Consider the following 21,309-nt stretch of genomic DNA (forward strand, 5'->3'; position numbering starts at 1 on the left):
ATTATAACTTTAGCTCTGCATATCATTGCTACTGACAGGCAAATCCCATCAATCGAATGGCATGACTGATTTTAAAAAGAGGCAAACTTGACACAGGCAGTCTGATAAGCCATTTTTTAATACCGATTACAACAATGTGAGTGCTCAGCATTGTGTGTAGAAAGCCAGATCTGATCTAATCCTTTCTCCACGAACACAGGTTCTAGAAAGACTTTCCAGACTTGGGTGTTTGCAGTTTCAGGGGGAAAGGCTGGGAGGTGCCTGCCTTCTTGCCCAGCATCCTACCAAAGCCCCAATCTGTCCAGGAAAACGGCCCCAACAGCAGACCCTTCGTTACATGAACAGTCGTGGCACCTTTTCCATTTTACTCATGTCTTAGTCTCCAGCCAAATGGAACTTATTACTTATAGCTTGTTTGGATTTATGAATTATTTATAAATGTCAGTCTATGACTCCAGACTCTTAAAGACAACACAACAGTACATGTATTGTTATCCACAACCATGCTTCCAACAGAGAGCGTGTTCTGTTACACATGCTGGATGTTTGGGGTAAGATAAGGGTTCTGAATAGATCAAGTTTACGTGATTATATGCAAGGTATTTCTGGAATGTCCACATGTATTTTTAAATCAGTCTCTTTTATGCTAAGACCACCTTGGGTTCCAGAAAGACAGAGCAGACACATGCTACAAACATCTTTCCCATCTTAAATACAAACAGCAAAGCTCTGCCACTTTTACCCACAGCTTCAAGCTGGATTAAAAAGTCAGGTCCCTTGAAAACATGAGAATCCAATAAGGCTATGGCTCATGAATCTGCTGGGTCTCAAAAAACCGTGGCAGGCCATCCTAAATGAGGACTAAAACATGAGCCCAAACATGCCATGAGGGCTAGGAATACACAATGTTTGTCTGATCAAAGACGTGTGACACTCAGGGCCTCTCTGGGCACGGCTTCAGTCATTGATCCAGCTGGAGAGGTTGTGAGCCACCAAATGGCCAGTCAGCCATGATCTCATCCATATCTTTGTATCTGGCAAAGAAACCTCCACTGGCACCTAAGGTCAAGCACCTGCTATCTGCTCCCGCCCCAAACTTCCAAGAGACAACTGCCATTCATCTGTCTTACCAGGATCCCTGCCGCCAGGACCCCATCACCCCAGCCCTAGCTGTCCAGCACCACTCATAACCCAAGCATGATTCAGAAGCAGCAGCAGAGGCCCATGGAGGCTGATGGCACTTCAGGTTATTGTCCTCATGAGGTCCCCTTAAAGTCCACACGCCTTGTCCACCAAGAATATAAAGCTTCAGAGTCCAAAGAGGAGCAAGCAGGAAGCAACAAGACTTACCTTGCTGTAAGACATCTGGCAGGAGACAGCAAATACCAGGAAGCAGATGAAGGGAAAGAGAGAGGGAGAAAACATTAATCATGATGCCGCCAAGAACGCTGTGGTTCACAGCTAAGCTGTGCCAACTTTTCTAAGCAGCTTGTGCACTCCCCTTCCTTTAACTCAAGAGATGGCGATGAAGTACTCAGGTTCTAGAATGAGAGCACCCAGTTCAATCCTAGTTCAATACTGACCAACTCTTGTGTCTTGGAGCTCCCCAAACCACAAAACAGAAGTACTGGCAACATTAAGTGTATTATGCCACATATTTCTTTACAGGGCTTAGTATAGCATCTGACTCAGAGCAACAGAAAAACCAGTGGTAACATTAATACTATTATTCTTATAACAGTCTTATAAAGCATGTTCTATTATCATCCTCCTTTTACAGATGAGGAAATGGAGGTTCCACGAGGTGGGCTTACTTCTGTAGTCACCAAGGAGCAAACTTTGATTCAGGATTGAACCAAAATCTGTCTGATTCAAAAAACCACTTTCTTACCACAAAACTGTATAACTTATAAATCCCAGCAAAATCGACAGTGGCACATACAAGAATAAACAGCAGAAGAACCTATGAATTAGTTTTATACTTAAATCACATAAGCAAAAACATCGATGTGGATTCTCTACATCACAGCCCACAACTAATAACATTATTAATAGTAACCCTAGGTCAAAATCTGTGATAAAAGTGAAAAACCATTAATGCAGTTTTCTTCCAAATATTTTACAGGCTACTACTCTAGGCCACACATTCTGTCTGGCTAGCCCAACACACAGACACACAATAGCCACTGACACTCCTCCCAGGGTACCGACTGGTCTGCCTCAAGGGCCCATGCGCTCCTGATAACCTGTTTTTGGTTTTTGTATGCATGGATATTTTCTTTTCTATTCCCAGCTTCCCTGTTGACAGTAGTTGTGGGAGCCATCCACATATCACACAGTCCTCACTGCTGTGTAGCAATTCACTGACTGCATTATAATTTATTTCTCCATTCTAACTTCAGTGGTTTTTTTTCAATGTTTGTTACGTTTTAATGAGGAACTAGGATATGTACTTTTTTTTTTTTTAAGATTTATACAGAGAGGAGAGACAGAGGAAGATCTTCCATCTGATGATTCACTCCCCAAGTGAGTGCAACGGTCGGTGCTGCGCAGATCCCAAGCCAGGAGCCAGGAGCCAGGAGCGTCATCCAGGTCTCCCAAGTGGGTGCAGGGTCCCAAGGATTTGGGCCGTCCTCAACTGCTTTCCCAGGCCATAGGCAGGGAGCTGGATGGGAAGTGGAGCTGCCAGGATTCAAACCGGCACCCATATGGGATCCCAGCACATTCAAGACAAGGACTTTAGCTGCTAGGCCACAGCGCTGGGCCCAATGTGTACCTTTTGATGAATACACGTGAACAGGCCTGGGGTTTTTCTGACCTCTCGCATGTATATTCAAGTTCTTTCAGCTTTGTTGGCTTGAATGCACTCCTGCTCCCCGCCATCACACACACACACATACTCTCGTCTGCTCATAATTTCTCAATTAGTAATCTGACAGAGCACCAGTGGAGATAAGACAGCACCATTCACATATGAGCCAGTTCATGCCCTGCCAATGCAATTGTAAAAAAACAGGAACCAAACTCGTAGAAGATGATTTGGCAGTGCTCAGAGAAATGTTGGATACACACTCTTTGACCCAACAATACCACACCTATGGCTTTAATTTACTGAAATAATTGAAAACATAAACCAAAGCACCAAGGAGGTTCATCACAGTAATATTTATAACAGGCAAATACTGGATATTGCCTGTTTAGTCGAGAGTGAGTTAAACCAAAAACAATATACACCATGTAAGGAATAATTGTGCAGCCTCTTAAATAGTTATGTACAACTTCAATTGCTTTTGAATGCAAATACCATGGAGCCAAACACAACACATAATCAAGCCCATTCGTATCTGTGTAACGTGTATAACTGCACGAACATGTGATCGTCACAGAAATGTTTATCTTCAGTAGATGGAATTTTAGTACTTAAAAAAAATCTTACACTGAAACATTTCTGTATTAACAATCATTATCCAAATTTTACAATATTTCCTCTTAAGAACTGAGTAAGAACTAGAGTATCAACTTTAACTTTGCTATCAGCCGTCCCTTGAAACAACAACTCCAATAAGATCACAAAGAACCCAGAGTCCATGAACAGTGAGGATGAAACGTGTACCTGGTAGCAAGGAAAGAAGACCTATGGTGGGAGTCTTCATCCCACTCAGATGCACAGAATCCCATAACAGGACACAACAACTCCCAAGGGCACAGCTGAGATAGCCTGCAAGCTCACAATCACCAGAGAGTCGGCTAAAACATCACCCATTCTGTGACACTCAAGAAAGCCAAGTAGGATGTGGACACGCATGTCCCTAATCACGGCAGTGCTGTGATGAGACATCCTAACTTCAGCTTTACAGTAGCCAGAGTAATAATTTCTCATGAGGACAAATTCGGATCCAGCAGCGTGTATGATGCCACTGCCTGGCGACCAAGAGAAGGACCCAGTGCAGCTTCCTAAATACACCACTCTTTCTAGCTTGCTTCCTGGAGCCCACAGTATGAGCCACCCACCCTCTGACCAGCCTGCATGCCTGAAGAAGCTCTCCTACTCAGCCCTCAAATGTCACAGCCACTGTGCCGTCCATCCCCATAGAGAGGGAATTCACTGTTTCCGCCTCTGCGCTTCTAAAGCAATTTCTGCATGTTGCAATTACAGCTCATATTACAATTAGTTATTTATGTGGACCACGGGCTCCTGAGGACCCAAGCAAAGAGTCCTAATCACCTGTGTGCCTCTAACTGCAAGGGATGGAGGCAGAGAAAAAGGCCTGGTCCATCTTGGCACTCAGCTGGTCCAATCCTGTACGGGACCAGAGAATAAAGAGATTTTTCTCAAGGTCACACGTGGGGTTAAAAGCTGAGCCAGGACGGCGTATCAGAGTCCTGAACCTGCATGGATCACACACACTCATCACTATCATTAGCAAGTACAAGTCAGAGATCTATCATCCCCCTCTAAGGAAGATGGACAAAAATCTCCAACCTTGAAAACATCAGTGAAATGAGATTAGTCTTTCAAATACAGATCCAGTCTCGACATCCATCCAGAATCCTCGATCTCCTTGTCACAACTTTTGACAGGAGCCACTTCCTTGGAAACTCAGTCCTGATTTGAATCACAGGAAGGTATTGGTAGGCATGCAGGAAGGGAATTCAGGCAGGGACACAAGGATTATATTCCTTCCATTTTTTTTTTTTTTTTTGAAAATTTCACTGTGCAGGACATATGCATAGAGTGCTACTTGTACCTTCTATTCCAAAACTCTCACTTTCCTATCAGTAAGCTCTTTCGTATTTTTTCAAAACTCCTTTCAGGCTTACATTTTGCACCATTTAAATCTAATGTAAATTTTAATAAACATGAGTGTAAATATTGCATCAATTTTGCACATGAGTTCTCTTGTAATTTACACTCTGAACGTGCATCTTTTGAGGTCTCTGGTATAAATCATTCCGCTCTCAGCATCAATGAGCTTTTTGCTCTGTATAATAATGGTTTGCACATTGTTTTTAAAATTGCCGTTTTCTAGACAGAAACAGCTACCCAGACTCAGGTTCATATGATTCATGGACCGAAGAATGGGAGATAGGAGAGAAATAGGTCATTTCTGTGACCCAACCCTCATCAAATTGTGGATGTTGAATATTAGCCACAGAAATACTCCTAACACTCTCTTGGGTGCTCATGTCTAGCACACATGTCCCAAATCACAAGAAGGACGCCAATTGGAAGTGTGATGTGACGCTTCCAGTCTAACGAAGAACTCCAAACACTTGGGAATCAGCAACCTACACCTTCTGAGGTTGTCTTTCCTCAGACCAAGGCATATTCTAATACTCACACTGTGGTGTTGGGAAAGTCAAGTTAGATTATTTATACAGTCATTTCCCATGCACTGCTGTGTAGGATCACTCCAGGACTAAGACTAGGTGCCCTGGGATCTGCCAGAGGTGAGAGCTGCCACTCCAGCCCCCATCAAGTTGAGCTTGAGGGACACCCAGGACACTTACGCAGAGGAAATGAGCTCCTTCGAGACAAAGCTCTGCCCACACTCCCTTCCCCAGGGAGGAAACCTCAACCCCAATCATTCCCCTGAACAAAGCAAGCCTGTTCTCCAGCATGCTCCCCAACCCCCCAGAGCCATTCTGGTCGCAGAGATGGATGGACCAGCCTGCCTCTGATGGCAATCCAGACACAGGAAAAAGAAAAGAATTCAGACTTGCCTTGCTTAGTCCAGCTGTCCAGTCTCCTCCATTGAAAATGAGCATCAAGAATGTGCGCCCCTCCCCCACAGCTACCAAGAGTCCCACTCTGGAGATCTTTAATGCACTGGGTCCTCCAGAGACAGGCGCCATAAAAAGACTGGATTATTTATTAGTATTAATAAGTTATGGCCACCAGGTGAGGTGATTCCTAAATATAACTGATTAAAAACTTTCCTGAATACTGCTCGTCCACATGGGCTAGTGTTTACCACAATTAAAACTGATTTATCCACACTCTGAGTGAACCCTTCTCTTGCGCCTGGGTTAACAATTAGCAGAGCTGCATGGATTAAGTGAATTGGTTCTGCTTTATCTATCTGTGGCTTTGTTTTTTGAGAAGTGGAAAGTGGTCTTACTGACCATTCAGTCTTGTAGGAGCAGTTTATAATTCCAATCCATAGTCCATAACTATGGTTAGAGAAACTCTTACTATTATTACAGTATCACACTTGGCCCACACCCCATGACATTAAAGTTATGCCAAACAGTGCAAATGTGCATGACTTCCTTACAACTGGGGAGGTAAAGTTACCAGTCCTCAAACAATGTAATCATACTACTCTTACAATTTTGCTTTCTTTTCAAGGTTAAATTATATATGAGGGGAGTTTAGTTTCTTGAAAATGCATGCACTTAACTCCCATTTAAGAAGTCTCACCTGGGGAGACAGCTGTCTTGCAAGTTCTCCTGTGGTTTGAGCTAGAAAAGAATTTCTTTTTTCAAGTACAAGTGCTTTTACAGTAAAACACGATGAATTGTACTGGGACTCGACTAACCAGGGCCAAGAACCAGAACTAGGGAACAGCTGAAATGCATGCAGCTTCCTTGAATAAGGTCAGGTTCACCATTAAACAAAGGCAATTTCAAGACCAAAGGAGCTGCTCCACCACCACCAAATTCCAAAAACCAGTCAGCTCTGGACATGGATAGCAAAAGTAGCTGGAACTCAGCCTGTGTAGCTCCGCAAAGCCCTGTGTGTAATAAGAACTTTCCTCCTGTGGTGAGGAGCAATACTTAAGCTTTACACCGACAAAGCCCAAGTCCCACTAGGCAGGTGCACCTCTCACCATGGGCAATGTGAATTCCCTCTTTGCTCCCAAAAGTGTCACCACAGGATCGTGGCCACTAGATCCAAACCAGCTCTAGCTGGGGTTTGGCTCTAGCACCCTACTGAACGAACACCTAGGATAATCATTCAATCGCTCAGACTTTTTACTATCTATAAAATGGAGGTGGTAAGAATAAGCTTTTTCTTTACCACAGTGGATATCATGATGATCAAATTTTATAGTTTACTGAACATGGAGAACATGAAACACCACAGTTGAAAACTCAGTTCATGGGCTGGCACTCTCGCTTAGTGGATAAAGTAGCTGCCTACAACACCAACATCCCACGTAGGCACCGTTTGGAGTCCCATTCACTCAACTTCCAATCTAGCTCCCTGTTAACACACATGGCACAGCAACAAAGGAGAACTCACATTTTTGGGCCCCTGCACCGTACAGGAGACCTGCAAGAAGCTCCTGGTTTCAGCCTGGCCCAGTCCCAGTCCATGTTTGCCACTTGGGGAGCGAATCTACTGCTTGAAAACCCTCTGACTTTCACTAGGTAGGATCATTAAGAGGCAAATTTATTCAAATAAGCTGTGTTAATTCCTCTCAGCTATCATGTAGCCACATGCAATTAAGAAAGCCCAAGGCAGTTCTCAAATCACACCTGAAGAATGAATCGTTTTTCAGCTTTGAGACCAGACACCAGGGATATCTCTCAAATACCTGGAGCACAGGAGGCTGTGGTTAGAATCCAGAGGTTGTGGTAACCCAGGGTCCGGCCTCAACTCGGTAACCCTCACCCCTCCCCTGGGGACCAGCTCCTCTGCTCCATCACTGCTGCTCAAGGACACCCTTGAAGCCACTCTCCCAGCCCTTCCTAGACACTGAGCACTGGGTCAACCTACTCCCTGGTGCCTAAGCATCTTGAGATGCTGAGCTGCATGGAGGCAGCTGAATGGCAGCCTGTCCGAGAGCCCAGCTCTGCTCCCTGGAGCGGGGTTCTAGAAAGCATCTGCCTGAGAAAAAGGTTCCACTATTTTATGAGTCAAGTCCGAACACAAACTAAACAGATCTTCTTCCTATTCGTGCATTGCCGGAGTCCAGGGCTGCTCCCGAGGCCCCAGCCCACCCCCACCCCGGCCTCAGTGGCACCATGCCGGGCTGTGATTAGTTTTCTGTGTCTCCAAAGCCAGACAGCTAGGGCAGCCTGGTGGCCACAGCCAGTCTCTGTGACCATCCTGCTTCCTCCAGACCCAGGCAGCAGCTCTGGCTGAAGAGACCCCTGCAAATCTTGGTAATCGCTTTATGTAGTGGCGGTGAAGCCTCACGCCTCCCCTCCCACCCTCCATGCCAAAGACGACCTCTCTTTAAAGCTGGGTGGTCTTTCGTCTTGCGCTCCTCCTTCCGCTCGCCTTGTTTTGGGCGTAGGCTGGCGGGGGAGTTCCACTGCTGTCTGTGCTCCTGGCCTCCCGTCACCTTTTGTCACTTTAGAAATGAAGACTGGTGTTTGCCCACCAGTGTTGTCCCTCTGAAGGTCCGCAGCTCTCAATAAATGTCTTTTATTTGTGGATAAGGGGGAGGGGGAGGGAGAAGACCCTGAAGTATCTCCCTGCTACGCTTCCCAACAAACGTGCTGCTAACATCAATCTCAGGCTATATGCTTGTAACCCATCAACCTACAATGACTCGGGAAGACAGAGCAAGGGACAGGAGCTAATAAAAGTCCCTAACATTTTTATGATATTCTATCCCTAGTATATCTCACTCCTAGCACAGGGGGATAAAGCTCTTAACTACTGAAAGAACATAAAAAAATAGATTTAGGAATAATACTTTTTATGATTGCATTCTGTATACTATGAAAGATATGTTTGAGTCTGCCAGTACTTTATGGAGCTGATAAAATAGAACAGTATGGCTTCCCAGCTAACAGTGTATTTTATATCCATTTAAAATGTTTTCTCTTAAATTGAATTACTTTTTGAGTAATTATAATAAGACTAATCTGGGCTTAATGAATTCATGTACAAATACTTTAGACTGCATTATTAAAATCTCTATGATATGAAACTATATTAAACTCAGTCTCTCTGGCAACCGATGTTTGTTCTTTGAAAGAACAGCATACAAGACTCTCTCAAATTCTTTTGAAAGCACTTAGAAATCATAAGAAGTCACATTACTAGCCCAAATAAAAGAAGAGGTTCACATTGCTGTTGTTCTAATTTCCCCAAACTGACACAATTGAGTACTAATTAGCAATCAGGAGAAAGCATTTTTATTAAGAGTCTAGTAAGCAAAAGTTCATCTTCCAGAAGAAATCCCATCATAACTCTGATTACGACATCAAATGACTGTCAGTGAAATATTACGAGAGCGCCCGGTACCAGGGCTTATATCCTACAGTCTCTGAGCACAGCAGTCTAACTCTGCATTCCAGCTGGCACCACAGCGAAAGCCACACACACTCTCTGGGGTTCAGTTACTCCATCTGCAAAGTGATTTGTACCAGCATATCTCCAAGGTCCCTTCAAGTTCCAACACATGGTGGGTGAAAGTCTAAAATTACACACATTATATCAAATGGGCTCTTATTGCATAGAACTAATTCATCATCTTAGCCACGCTAGATTACATTCAGAGAAAAAATTTCATTCCCTGCAATTCATATACATCCACAAACACATCCATAATACAGCCTGTGATTTCAAATTTATCCCAAGATGTTATCTTGGTGGTAAGGTATTTTTCCCATTACAGATAAATTATAAGCTATATGAAACTCTTAAGGTTACAGTGCCTTCTTGAAGCAATTTCTAAATCCCCCACACACCAACCAAGCATGCACTTTTGGAAACATGCCCTTTCACCTCCATTTCCAAAATCAACTGATAAATTATTGATTTCATCCTCCACCAAGTCTATGAGACCCAGGCTTAAATCAGATCGGTTACTCCGTCTCATAAATACAAACTGTATACTTCCAATTGTCCAGCAAAAGAAATCTCTCCTGGTCAAGTCATTATTATCAGGATGGACAACTTTAACATCCACATAAGACAATGGCCATCATCATTATTCTGATGGCCTGGCACAAATTACTATCAGGAGAGCTCCCAGGAACCAGAGACAATTAAAGCTGACTTCTAAAAGACAGGCAGCCTCAACGTCAAGCACTGTTGATCATCCTGAAATGGACCCAAGTCTCGCAAGAGGCCGTCTGGCGACGGGATGTACTCTAACCTGGCCCAGTGGCAGCAGCTACACACTCTGGCGTGGCTCTGCTAAGAACCGCCTTGGACAAACTGTCTAAGCATTCTGCTCCCAACCCACCTGCAAGTTGCCGTGGTGTGCCGATACACAGTTGGTGTTTGCTTTGTTTTCTTTCTCCACAACTAAGCTGAAGGCACTATGATGCCAGGAATATTTTTTGTACACTGCAGTTCCACAGCCCACGGTTGAATATTAGATCAGAGCAGACACATATTAATATTAATAATAACTAATATGCTTTCAAAGCTTTGTTTATCAGATGCTATTTTAAGCCCTTTGCATAGATTGCTTTAATCTTCTCAATCACCAAAAAGGGAGCTATTATTATTATCCTCCCTTTACAGATAAGGAAATACAGACCCAGAAAGATCCAAGATCGTGTTCAAAGGTCACAGGGAAGCAGGTGAGCTGGGATGCAACTCAGGCCGTTTGGCTTTGACCTAAGCTCTCAGCCACTGTGTTACACTGTCTCTCAATGAATGTATCATGGAAGAAAGCATGAACATATAAAATCATCCTCTAAGACACCGCAGAGAGAGGAGCTAGCTACACAATACTTTTAATATCACAACATTTTTCCCTGCAACATTACTATTAGAAGATTTCAGGTCTAATTATGAGAGCCACTGATATATATATATTTGAATTTTTGAACTGCACACATTTAAAACAAAACAAAACCTCTTGGGGCTGGATAGTGGCACAGCCCATAAAGCCATTACCAACAGTGTCAGCCTCTCATGCGGGTGCAGGTCTGTGTCCTGGCTACTCTACTTCCAGGCTGGAGAAAAGCAATGGAAGTGCTTAGACCCCATCACCCACGCGGGAGACTAGACGCCCTCGGCTCAGGTCTAGTCCAGTGCTAGTCGTGGTGGCCACCTGGGGGGTGAATAGCCAGATGGAAGATCCGTCTCTCCCTCTAACTATTCCAAAATAAATCAATAAGTATATTTAGTTGTCTCCCTTTAGGTTAATTGCTACAGTTAAGAAAATAATAAAGAAGAGAAGTATATCAAACTGGATGAAAAGAGAATTCCAAAGAGAAAGGGGGACCAATACAATCCCAGGAAATACAGCACAGCTCCAAAGAGTCATACAGCTCACAAATATTTAACACGGGTAATATTTTTTTTTTATTTGAGTGGTGCAAAGAGAGAGGGGAGAGTGAGGAAGGGGAGGTAATCTGGACAGCAATTTATGAAGAAACTAAATTTCAGGGAGGAAGAGAAAGAAGGGAGGGAGGGGAGAGAAGGGAAGGGAGACAGTAGCTTCTCTTCCGCTGCTTCCCTCCCCAAATACCTCCAGTGGAAACCAGGAACCAAGAACTCAACCAGACCCAAGCACAGAAGCCACTCCTGCTGCCTCCAGTCCGCCTCAGCAGGAAGCTGCAGCCAGAACTCCAACACCGGCACACAACACGAGATGCAGGCAACCTCAGCAGTGTCCATGAACCCCAAGCCTACCCCAGAAGCAGATCATTTGGACAGAAATTTATGAAAATTCAGGATACCACATAGAATAAAATTCTCTGGTGTACAGGCAACTATGATGGTAGTACTGAGTAGAATTAACTTTCATTGATTCTAAAACTCAATCATCAGGGGTGTCCAATAGAAACAATTGCAACCCATCCCTCAAGCCCACCAGCTCCCAGCATGGCACGGTGTAGTGTCAGGAGCACTGCACGTGTGTGCCCTAAGATGGCGCTGAGGCCTCTCCTCCTCTCGGAGCTTGGTGGTACACAGGTTTCAGGAAGTGCCTTCTGATTGGCCCGTAGCTGCATGCTCAGCGCGTGTGCTACGCGTGATCAGAGCTATGATTGGCGTGCCTACCACGTGCATCGGTGACCTTTAAGCTGATTGGACTAGGATTGTATTTAGCGGTGGGGGTTCCAGGAAGAAGGAGACGGGACAGGAAGAAGACGACGGAGACGGAGGACAGGGTACGACTGGGACGGACGGACGGACAGAAGACAACTAGGGGCGACGAGGAGATTGGGGAATGAAGCAGAGAGAAACGGAAGAAAAACCGGAGGTAGTGGAAGTCAAGTCGACCGGCTGGGAAACGGACTGGTTGGAAAAATAAAGTTCCTCAAGAAACAGAGCCTGGAGTGTCGGGTGAATTCTTCTGTGGGACGGAAGACCCCGACAGTGTAGCCCAAGGAAAACTCAGCAGGAAACACCCAATGCGGTGGAGCCTTCACCTTATCTCATTATATGTTTCTTTGATAGCAGAATCAATGTTTTCCATGCGAACTAATATTAAAGCCTAGACGTATTAACCCACATTCTGTATTGGGTAAGTGCTGCCATTTCTCAGAAGTAGAGGGAAGCTTTTAATTAAATGTCAACCACAGGTGTTTCACAACTGTCATCTCTGGAAGCCAGCACATGCAGTAAGTTAGCCACAAGCTGGCAGGGGTAGCTACTGCCATTGCTCTGTGCATGGTCCTCTGTCACAGATAGGTGTGGAGGGCTGCACACTGGCCTGTGGTGAAGCCAGACATGTGGGAGAGAAAAAGAAACTGAGCAGCAGAAGACACCTGGCAAACAGCCTCTGCAGCTTCTGCCGGGCAGGATCACAGTCAGAAACTATCTCGATGCTAAAGAGGCAGTGAGCAGCTAATGTCACCACAGAGCACATCTCACGGAGCAGCTTTCCAAAAAAAAGCGCAAGTCCCATGGGCAGGACAGGATGCTTTGGAACCTGTATGATCTCACTCACTGGCCACACACAATCAAGACATGTAAAGGTCTTCCCCATGAAGGATTCGTGCAGCTGGCCTGCCACAACCTCAGAGAAAAGGGGTCCCCCATCCCCAAGACAGGGCTAAAAACACGACAGTCATGCTGGAGACCTGTATTGTTTCAAGTATCATGGTTGACCCAGCCGTCCTCTCTTCAGAGGACGCAACAATGAGGCACCATGTTGCAAACAGACAGCAGCCTTCAGCACACAATGCGGCTGCTACAGCCTTGATCTTGAACAGCTCAGCCTCCTAGACTAGAAGAAAAAGAATTTCCATTCTTTCTAAAGCACTCAGGTTCAAGTATTTTGATACAGTAGCACAAGTGGACTATGACAAGTGGCTCTAATGATCCTTTCAAAGATAACAGGAAGGACTGGTGATGATGTGAAATAATTGGTTCCCCTCAGGTGCCCGTGGGGATGTAAAGTAGGGCAGCCACTTTGGAAAAGTCTGGCAGGCCCTCAAATGGTTAACCACAGAGTTTACCATATGACCCAACAATTCCACTCCCATGTATATATCCCAAAGAGAAAAATACATCCACATAAGAACATATACAAATATTCATGTTGACGTTACTCATAACTATGGAAATAATCCAACTGATGAATGGATAAATAAACTGCATGTCCATACAGAGGAATATTATTTGTCAATAAAATTAAGCACAAATACACACTACAATTTGGATGGACCTTGAAAATCTTTCGCCAGGTCTAGGAAGCCAGTTACATACATAATGTTTCCATTTATATGAAATGTCCAATATGGAGGTAGAAAATAGCTTAATGTTTGCCCAAGGTTGGAAGGTATGAGAGTGTGGAGAATGGAGAGGTGACAGTTACAGGCATTCTGAGTGTTTTTGGTGGATAAAGACATTCTAATATGGATTATATGAAGGACACAGAACTCTGAATATACTGGCTAAACTGTACACTACAAGTAGGTAAACTTATATGGTGTCTGAATTATATCTCAATAAAGCTATCTGACAAAACAGTTGTGGGTTACAAATACATTACTAATGACTAATAGTAATAAATGCTACCTCTGAGTCACAGCAAGACCCCAGGTCTTCACAGCTGCACCCCAGCTTTTCATCTTATAAACATACTTAAAGAACCACCTGCAGGGCCTGGCGCGATAGCATAGCAGTTAAGGTCCTTGCCTTGAACACACTGGGATCCCATATGGGCACCAGTTCTAATCCCAGCAGCTCCATTTCCCATCCAGCTCCCTGCCTGTGGCCTGGGAAAGCAGTTGAGGCCGGCCCAAAACCTTGGGACCCTGCACCCGCGTGGGAGACCAGGAAGAGCTCCTGGCTCCTGGCTTTGAATCGGCACAGCACCGGCCATTGCAGCCACTTGGGGTGAATCACCAGACGGAAGATCTTCCTCTGTCTCTCTGTACATCTGCCTTTCTAATAAAAATAAATAAATCTTAAAAAAAAAAGCACCTGCAGCTACTGGCAGCATGCTGGGCACAATGAAAGCTTTGCCAGGTGAAGCACAGCATTCCCTTCCCCCACCAAGGCCACAGCCAGGTGCCTCATTCTAGATCTATGTTGTCCAATGTGCAGCCCTTGGCCATATGTGCCTATGGAGTACTTGAAAAGCAGAGTCTGGATTGAGATGAGCACCAAAGAAAGAACATATATTGGATCTCAAAGATGTGATGAGCAACTAAAACAACTCTTCAACAATTGTTTAGGATCTGGCATTGTGGTACTGTGGATTAAGCTGCTGCTTTCAACTCTGGCATACCATATCAGAGTATGGGTTCAAGTCCAGGCGACTCCCCTTCTGAACCAGCTTCTTGTAGATACACCTGGGAAAGCAGTGGAAGATGGCCTAGTCCGTGAGCCCCTGCCAGCCATGTAAGAGACCACAACCAATTCTTGGCTCTTGGCTTTGGCGTGTTCCAAACCCAGCTGTTGCACCCATCTGTATATTGAACCAACAGATGAAAGACTGGTGTCCCTACCCGCACTCTTTTACACTGCCTCTCAAATAAGTAAATAAATATATTTTTTTAAATTATTGCCCATACTAAACATGCTGAAATGATATTTTGGCAAGGTTGGATGAAAGATCATTTCACCTGTGATTTTTTTTTTAAATTTTCAACATACTAGAAAAATGCTAATTACATGGGTACTGGAAAGCACTGGCCAACCTCCGATATTTAAAAGTACGCTAAGATCTAGAATTGATCTTTCTGAATAAATAAATCGTTGAAATGTTCCTGATTGCCAATGTTTGGGAGGATTATTTTTCTCAGACTTTCAAATGGTAATTAACTCTGAAGCCCACTCGGCAGTCATAAAATGCCTGCTGCTCTGTAATTATGGAGGCACAAACAGTTCCTTGTTTGCTGCCCAAGGCCATTTGGTTCTTTGCTCTGGGGTGGAAGATGCCCAGCATGGCCTTTTAAATATTGGCATGCCCGAATCTTCACAAAGCACAAATGTTTCCCAAATAAAGCAGGCCCAGAAAACTTTGTCTGAACTCTTTAAGACTTGTGATCAAAAGGCTTGTCTTTTGAAAATGATTAAAAAATAGAGAGAGCTGATAGACTATTATTCATAGAAAGGAAATGTCTTCTCAAAGGATTGTATCAGAAGAGGCTCTGCATTCATCTGCGAGGGCTTTCCACTCTCCACAACTAGTAGATTTTTCTTCTCTTCCCTACCACACGCATGCCCTAGGCCAAGACAACAAAGTGCAAATCAGAGACAAGTGACTACCAAAGCTTTGCAAAGAACCCAGAGGTACATCTGTACTACAAGAAGAAAGAAAAGGGCCAGACTATGGCAGAATGGCTTAAGCCTCTACCTGCAGTGCCAGGATCCATATGGAGCTGGTTCAAATCCCAGCTGCTCCTCTTTCAATCCGGCTCCCTGTAAATGTGCTTGGAAATGTGGCAAACAATGACCCAAGCCCTCGGGCCCCTGCCCTCATGAAGGAGGCCCAAAAGAAGCTCCTGGCTTCCTTCAGTCAGGCCCAGCTCTGGCCTTTGCGGCCCTCTGGGGAGTGAACCAGCAGATGAGATATTCTCTCTCACACCTCTCTTCCCTGTACAAACCTGCCTTTTAAATAAAGAGCAAAGAAAAATAAGCCTAACTTTAGAAGGTTCTGGTTAGTCAAGGGATCATCACTGAGCAACAGAGCTGAAAACACTCCCAACATCACAGGTAGCCTCTTTATCCAACCAAGGCCAAAAGAATGGTGCCAAGTGGTCCTACCACTACCCCTCCTTGGAGTTAAGATCTGGAGCTGAAGTCACACGGCCACAGTGACAGTTTATAAGTGGAATCTTCTTGACATATCTAAGCACCACACACTACTGTCACTCTTTGGGTCCACAAATACTCTTCCTTGCTGGATAAACCAGAATCTTGCCTCCCCCAAAGAGACACTCATTAAGTTTTTGCATCTACTTGTGTTCAGAATGTCTAATAAAGTGAAACAGAATTCAGCATCGTCAGCTTTATTGTCTACCCCATGCCTTACAGGCAATATCCTAGGGTCCTTGATCTCTGCCGGGCATACATTGGGTTCAGGTGGGAAATTGCTTAACTCACAACCTGCTCTATTAGGCTTATTTCCCACACGTGCTCATAAAGATGGTGTATGACAGACCACTTCTGGTCTAGCACCTCGCACAGGTCATGCATCATGCCTGGCACTGAGCACAAAAAATAAATACCCCGCAGTTCTCTGTCCTCTAGAATGTTCCTCGTTGAGGGCCTATCAAGTTATTTTAAAGGGCCTTTGTTTGGGGCAAATTGTGCTGTAAAGAACAAAACTCATTTCTGGAGCCAGTCTGTGGCTTGAGACGACTTCAAATTATAGTGGCTGTTACAAAATGTGCCTGACTTCCAGTTACTGCCTGTAACATGGCTATTTCTAGATTTTTTTTTTCCAGATCCTGAGTAATCAAAGTCCTCATTTTCCACTCTCCTCCCACTCCTGCCATTATCTCACAGGCCTGGTAGTCAGGAAGCAATTGGCTGCCTTAGAAAGCCCCGGGTGGTGGGATTTAGAAAGTTAAGGGAATTATGATGGCAATGCCATTACAGAACATCAAAAGTCTGGAGGCCTCTGATAAGGAATTCAGAGAAATCTTTCTCATCATTTACCAGCTTAGGATCCCCAGGTAGTCAGCCAGGGTGGCTTCAAACCCCCTTCTCTGATTACAGGGGGGCAAAACAGTAGCCCTCAATGGTGTCCTTGTCATCTGGGACCTACGAGTGTGCTGAAATGAGGCTCTGCAGATGTGCAGTCGCAGTCAGCCCTTCTTCCTGCACTTTCCTGATTTGCTCCTTGAACAACCTGAACTGGATTCCAGGGGGCTCCCCCAGTCCTTGCACGGCTCAAATCACCTGGCCAGAAAGTAATCACCCACGTAGGCAGCCAGCGTTTCAGCTCAAATTTGCAGAAAGTACAAATTCCCACGCAAACAAACCCCTGATCCTTCAGGATGATTCTTGGCATCCATCATTTCCTGAGTCCCTATTTGACTCCAGGCGCTCACAAGTACTCTGATCCATTGCTCAAGGAATCCCTGGAACAGAAGCATTGCTACCTCATTTTAATGTCTTAAGTATTTATTGATTTGAAAGGCAGAGTGGGAGAAGGCAAGGGCAAGGGTGACCTTTCATGCAATGGTTCACTCCCCAGATGCCTCCAACAGAGCTGGCCTAGGCAAGGCCTTGGAACTCTATCCAGGTTTCCCACAGATGTGGCTGGAAACCAAGTATTTAGGCCAGCATCTGCTACCACTTAGGAGCATTAGTAGGAATACAGATCAGAAGCACAGGCAGGACTAGATCACAGGCACCCCCACACGGATTATGGTAATCAAGCAGTGCCTTAATCTGCTGCACGACACACTCACCCATATTATCTCATCTGAAAGCTGAGGAAACTGAGGCTAACAATTGGCTCAACATCGTCAATGCAGAAGCTGGATTCAAAAATCAGGCCTTGGTTGTGGACACTTGGTGCAGTGGCTAAGCTGCCCTCTTGAGATGCCCACTCCCATTGGAGTACCTAAGCCCAGCTTCTTGTTCATGCACACCATGGGAGGCAGCAGATAATGGCTCAAATGCTTTGGCCCTGCCACCCCCATGTAGGGAGCCCAGATGGCATTCCTGGCATGGGGCTGCAGCAGGGCACACCTCAGCTGCCGCAAACATTCGGGGAGTAAAGCAGTAGATGAAATCAATCTTTTTTCTCTTTCAAATAAAAAAAAATTTTTTCAAAACAAGAACTTCGAGAAAACCGGGTCTCTGTCATGCCCAGTGTCAAGCTTTTCTTGCCCTGAGCAACCTTCCTATGTGGATGCTATGTGCTCCTCAGAAGTGCCTGGAATCTAACAATGAAGCTGGACATATACACATGCCGCCTCACATCAAGCCCAGCTTCTCTGTCAAGCTTAGGGATGGGTTCTTGATGCTACAAACAAAACAAGTTTGAAATCTAAAAACAATGAGGAAACTATTGGAGGACCCATGCATAAATAGATCAGAGAATCTAACCTCAGAAGAAAAAGAAAAGGCACTCGTAGACACACAATTTAACACAAGGCAGGGGGGGAAACGTACTTTCTCAAGTCCTCAACAGCAAAGTCTTAAATAAGCAACAAGAGCCCGGCTAGCTCAGTCGGGAAAGCATGAGAAAGGCAACAGCCCCAGCCACTGCGGGAGCTTCTAAGAGAAGTACAATCCAAGAGCAGAAGGAAAAGGTGGGGATGCGGAGACAACAGAGCATCTCTATGTCCTTAGGAAAGAAGACGGAGAGCAGGCCAGACAGGGAAGCTTTGAAGATCTTCGTTTGGAAAGCTAGACCTTTCTTTGTTTAACATAAATATTCATCTAGAGTTTCAGTTCATTTCATGGGGATCCACGAAGACTTCCAAACAGGGAAGCAAAATGCTCACAGCTGTGCTTTGAGTTCATTTCTGAAAAAGGGTTAGAATTGGCAACCACAGGTGGGTCTGTGACGTGCCCAGACCCAAGACCTGGCTTCTGTGATTTGGCACAAGAAGTCCCCAAGTCTGACCCACATTACAGCAGTCCAGCCCCAGCTTCATCTCTCCCTGGCTCTGGGATGTGAATAAAGTCACATACTTCCTCATGTCTTAAGCACTGAGGTTGAAACATGTGATCGTAAACATGCCATCTCCCTCTAAAATGTTATGATTCAGTCAAAACACAGGCCAGAAATTGGCCTTTTGCCTCTTTAAAGCCTCGAGAGAAGTAATTCTCAGATGAAGACCACACCATGAATAGATTATAAGTAACAGAAAGCATATCTTACGACAGGTACATGCTAAGCAAATCCAGATGGAAGATTTTTATTCCAAATGCTACATGGATTGCAAAGCACTTGCCTGGGGCCCGGTGCTGTGGTCCATGGGTTAAGCCAGCACGTGCGTTGATGATGTACCATACAGGAGTTCTGCTTTGAGTCCTGGTTGCTTCACTTCTGATACAAATGCTTATTTCTATAAGCCTAGGATAGCAGAAGGTGACCCAGTTGCCTGGGGCCCTGACCTCACCTCAGAAGTTCAGACGGAGACCCCTGACTCTTGGCTTCAGCATGCCCAACCCTTCCTGTTGCAGTGATTGAAAAGCAGGTGAAGATCTCTCTCCCTCCCTCTACCGCTTTCCCTCTTCCTGTCTGCCTTTCAAATAAACAAATCTTTGTTTGAAAGAAAAAAAACGGCTTTTCCAAAATTCCAGACTTTTCCCATTTGTCCTTACAAAACACAGGTGCCAACCTTTTTTCCCAAATCACCTGCTTAGTGAAGAAAAATAATCTGTTGTAATACACCCATAAATTTGAATTCTAACTACAATATAAAAGCTAATGCCTTGTGACAGGCATAACTTCACATTTCCACAACACCTAAATCAAGACCTGGGCACACAGTTTATTGAAAACCAATTCAACACAGGTGTGCATCAACGGCATTTCTTCTTGCAGCTAGAACTATTCCAGAAGAACTTCCTTAAAATCTAGCCAGGTCTACAGTGGATGAGTAGATGGTAGCAGTGGGATCAAATCTGTAGTCCAACACAGAGAGGGAGAGGAGTGGAGGCGGCGGGGAGAGCGGAAGGGGCAAGAGTAAGGGGAGAGGGAGATGAGGGACGGGGCAGAGGAGAGAAGGCAAACCCACCTGCTCCTACCGTGGCTCATTCTCCGCCCTGCAACAAAAACTGGAGGCTGAAACCTGGCCAAACTATGCAAGCCTGGGTAGCTGGGCCCCAAGAATGTGCTGAAATAACCAGGCTAAAAATTAAACCTATCCCATTAGATTCAGAAAGCGCGTGCAGAAAAACACCAGTGATTTTACCCTCTCAGGGCATATAGATTACAGAGTGTAATTTGGCAACCTTCCAGGATCTTGTCTTAAATAGCTGTTGGGTGATTTAAAGAGATGAGTATTTTAATGCCTTGATTTCCCTTTAAGTACACACCCTTTAAATGATTCCATTTATTGTAAATATCAAGGCATTGTTAAAATTTCACACCTACAAAAAAAAAGTTCTCTGGCATTTTTTCTTCAAACCTTTTAAGATAGTTACGTGATTCCTAACTTTAAAACAAAAAATACTAATCCTGGTGTTTTAATGATGATAAAGGACTTGTCTATTTTTATAACAAATCACCAGAACAAAAAGCTATTATAGAGTAATTAAACACCACATTCAGTATAGATATGGGGAAAAGGAGAATTGCAAATTACTTTTTACAGCTTGTTCTGAAGTTTTCTGAAGTGGAACATGTTTTAATCATTAAACGCCTCAAAGGTGTTAAGAAGAAGTCAGGAGACCTGCGATCCCAGGGCCTATGGCCTCAGATCTCCTGGAGGTCTGGAACAGCTAGCCCCAGGTGGAAGCCCAACCTTGCTGCGTCCATGCGGACAGCACTGCTGCGGAGCTCACCTTTCCACTTTTCCCACAAAGATCTATGAAGCTGAATTAAGCATAATTGCTAGTCAGGCCAAAGACCAAGTCACCGTGAACTCAGCCTACAAACTGCCTGTGGTTCTGTCTTGCTATTGGAAATACACAATTGCTTTTGATGGAGTTAATTGGCTATCTGACTACACTCGGCAGCATGTAAGTGAAGTAAAATATAAAATTTCCCTGCCAAGGACAGTCCCAGGATTAGCCACCCTGGGCAAGTATACTGCAGCCCGGCCCAACCCCCCTGCGCTGAGGCACTCTGCTGGACTCCTCCTCACGCGTTCCTTCCCGCTTTTCGCCCAAGGCCAAGACTCACCAGGTGCCTTCCATCTGTCCTTCTCTTCCATGGGACTCCATCCTCTTGCACATCTGAGTAGTCCCAAACTCCTTTAACAAACCACACTTTCCATCTTTTCCTCCAACACGAACTGCGTACTCAGGTCCATCATGTGTCAAAGGAGGAAGAGGCATTGGACTTCACTGACCCT

The 21,309-nt window shown here is 44.7% G+C and overlaps 1 protein-coding gene across 2 annotated transcripts in view; it reads right to left on the reverse strand.

The window, feature by feature from the left end:
* Positions 1–21,309, reverse strand: part of GFRA1 (GDNF family receptor alpha 1) — a 195,513-nt gene that overhangs the window by 133,849 nt on the left and 40,355 nt on the right. The window contains exon 5 of one of the 2 annotated variants that reach the window (XM_004579794.2): positions 1,351–1,365. The exons of the other annotated variant lie outside the window; for it this stretch is intronic. Within the exon in view, the coding sequence (XP_004579851.1) occupies positions 1,351–1,365 (15 nt within the window). The remainder of the gene's footprint in view (positions 1–1,350; positions 1,366–21,309) is intronic. 2 annotated transcript variants of the gene reach the window in all.

This window comes from Ochotona princeps, chromosome 13 (genome assembly GCF_030435755.1).
Source record: "Ochotona princeps isolate mOchPri1 chromosome 13, mOchPri1.hap1, whole genome shotgun sequence".
Classification (NCBI taxonomy): Eukaryota; Metazoa; Chordata; class Mammalia; order Lagomorpha; family Ochotonidae; genus Ochotona; species Ochotona princeps.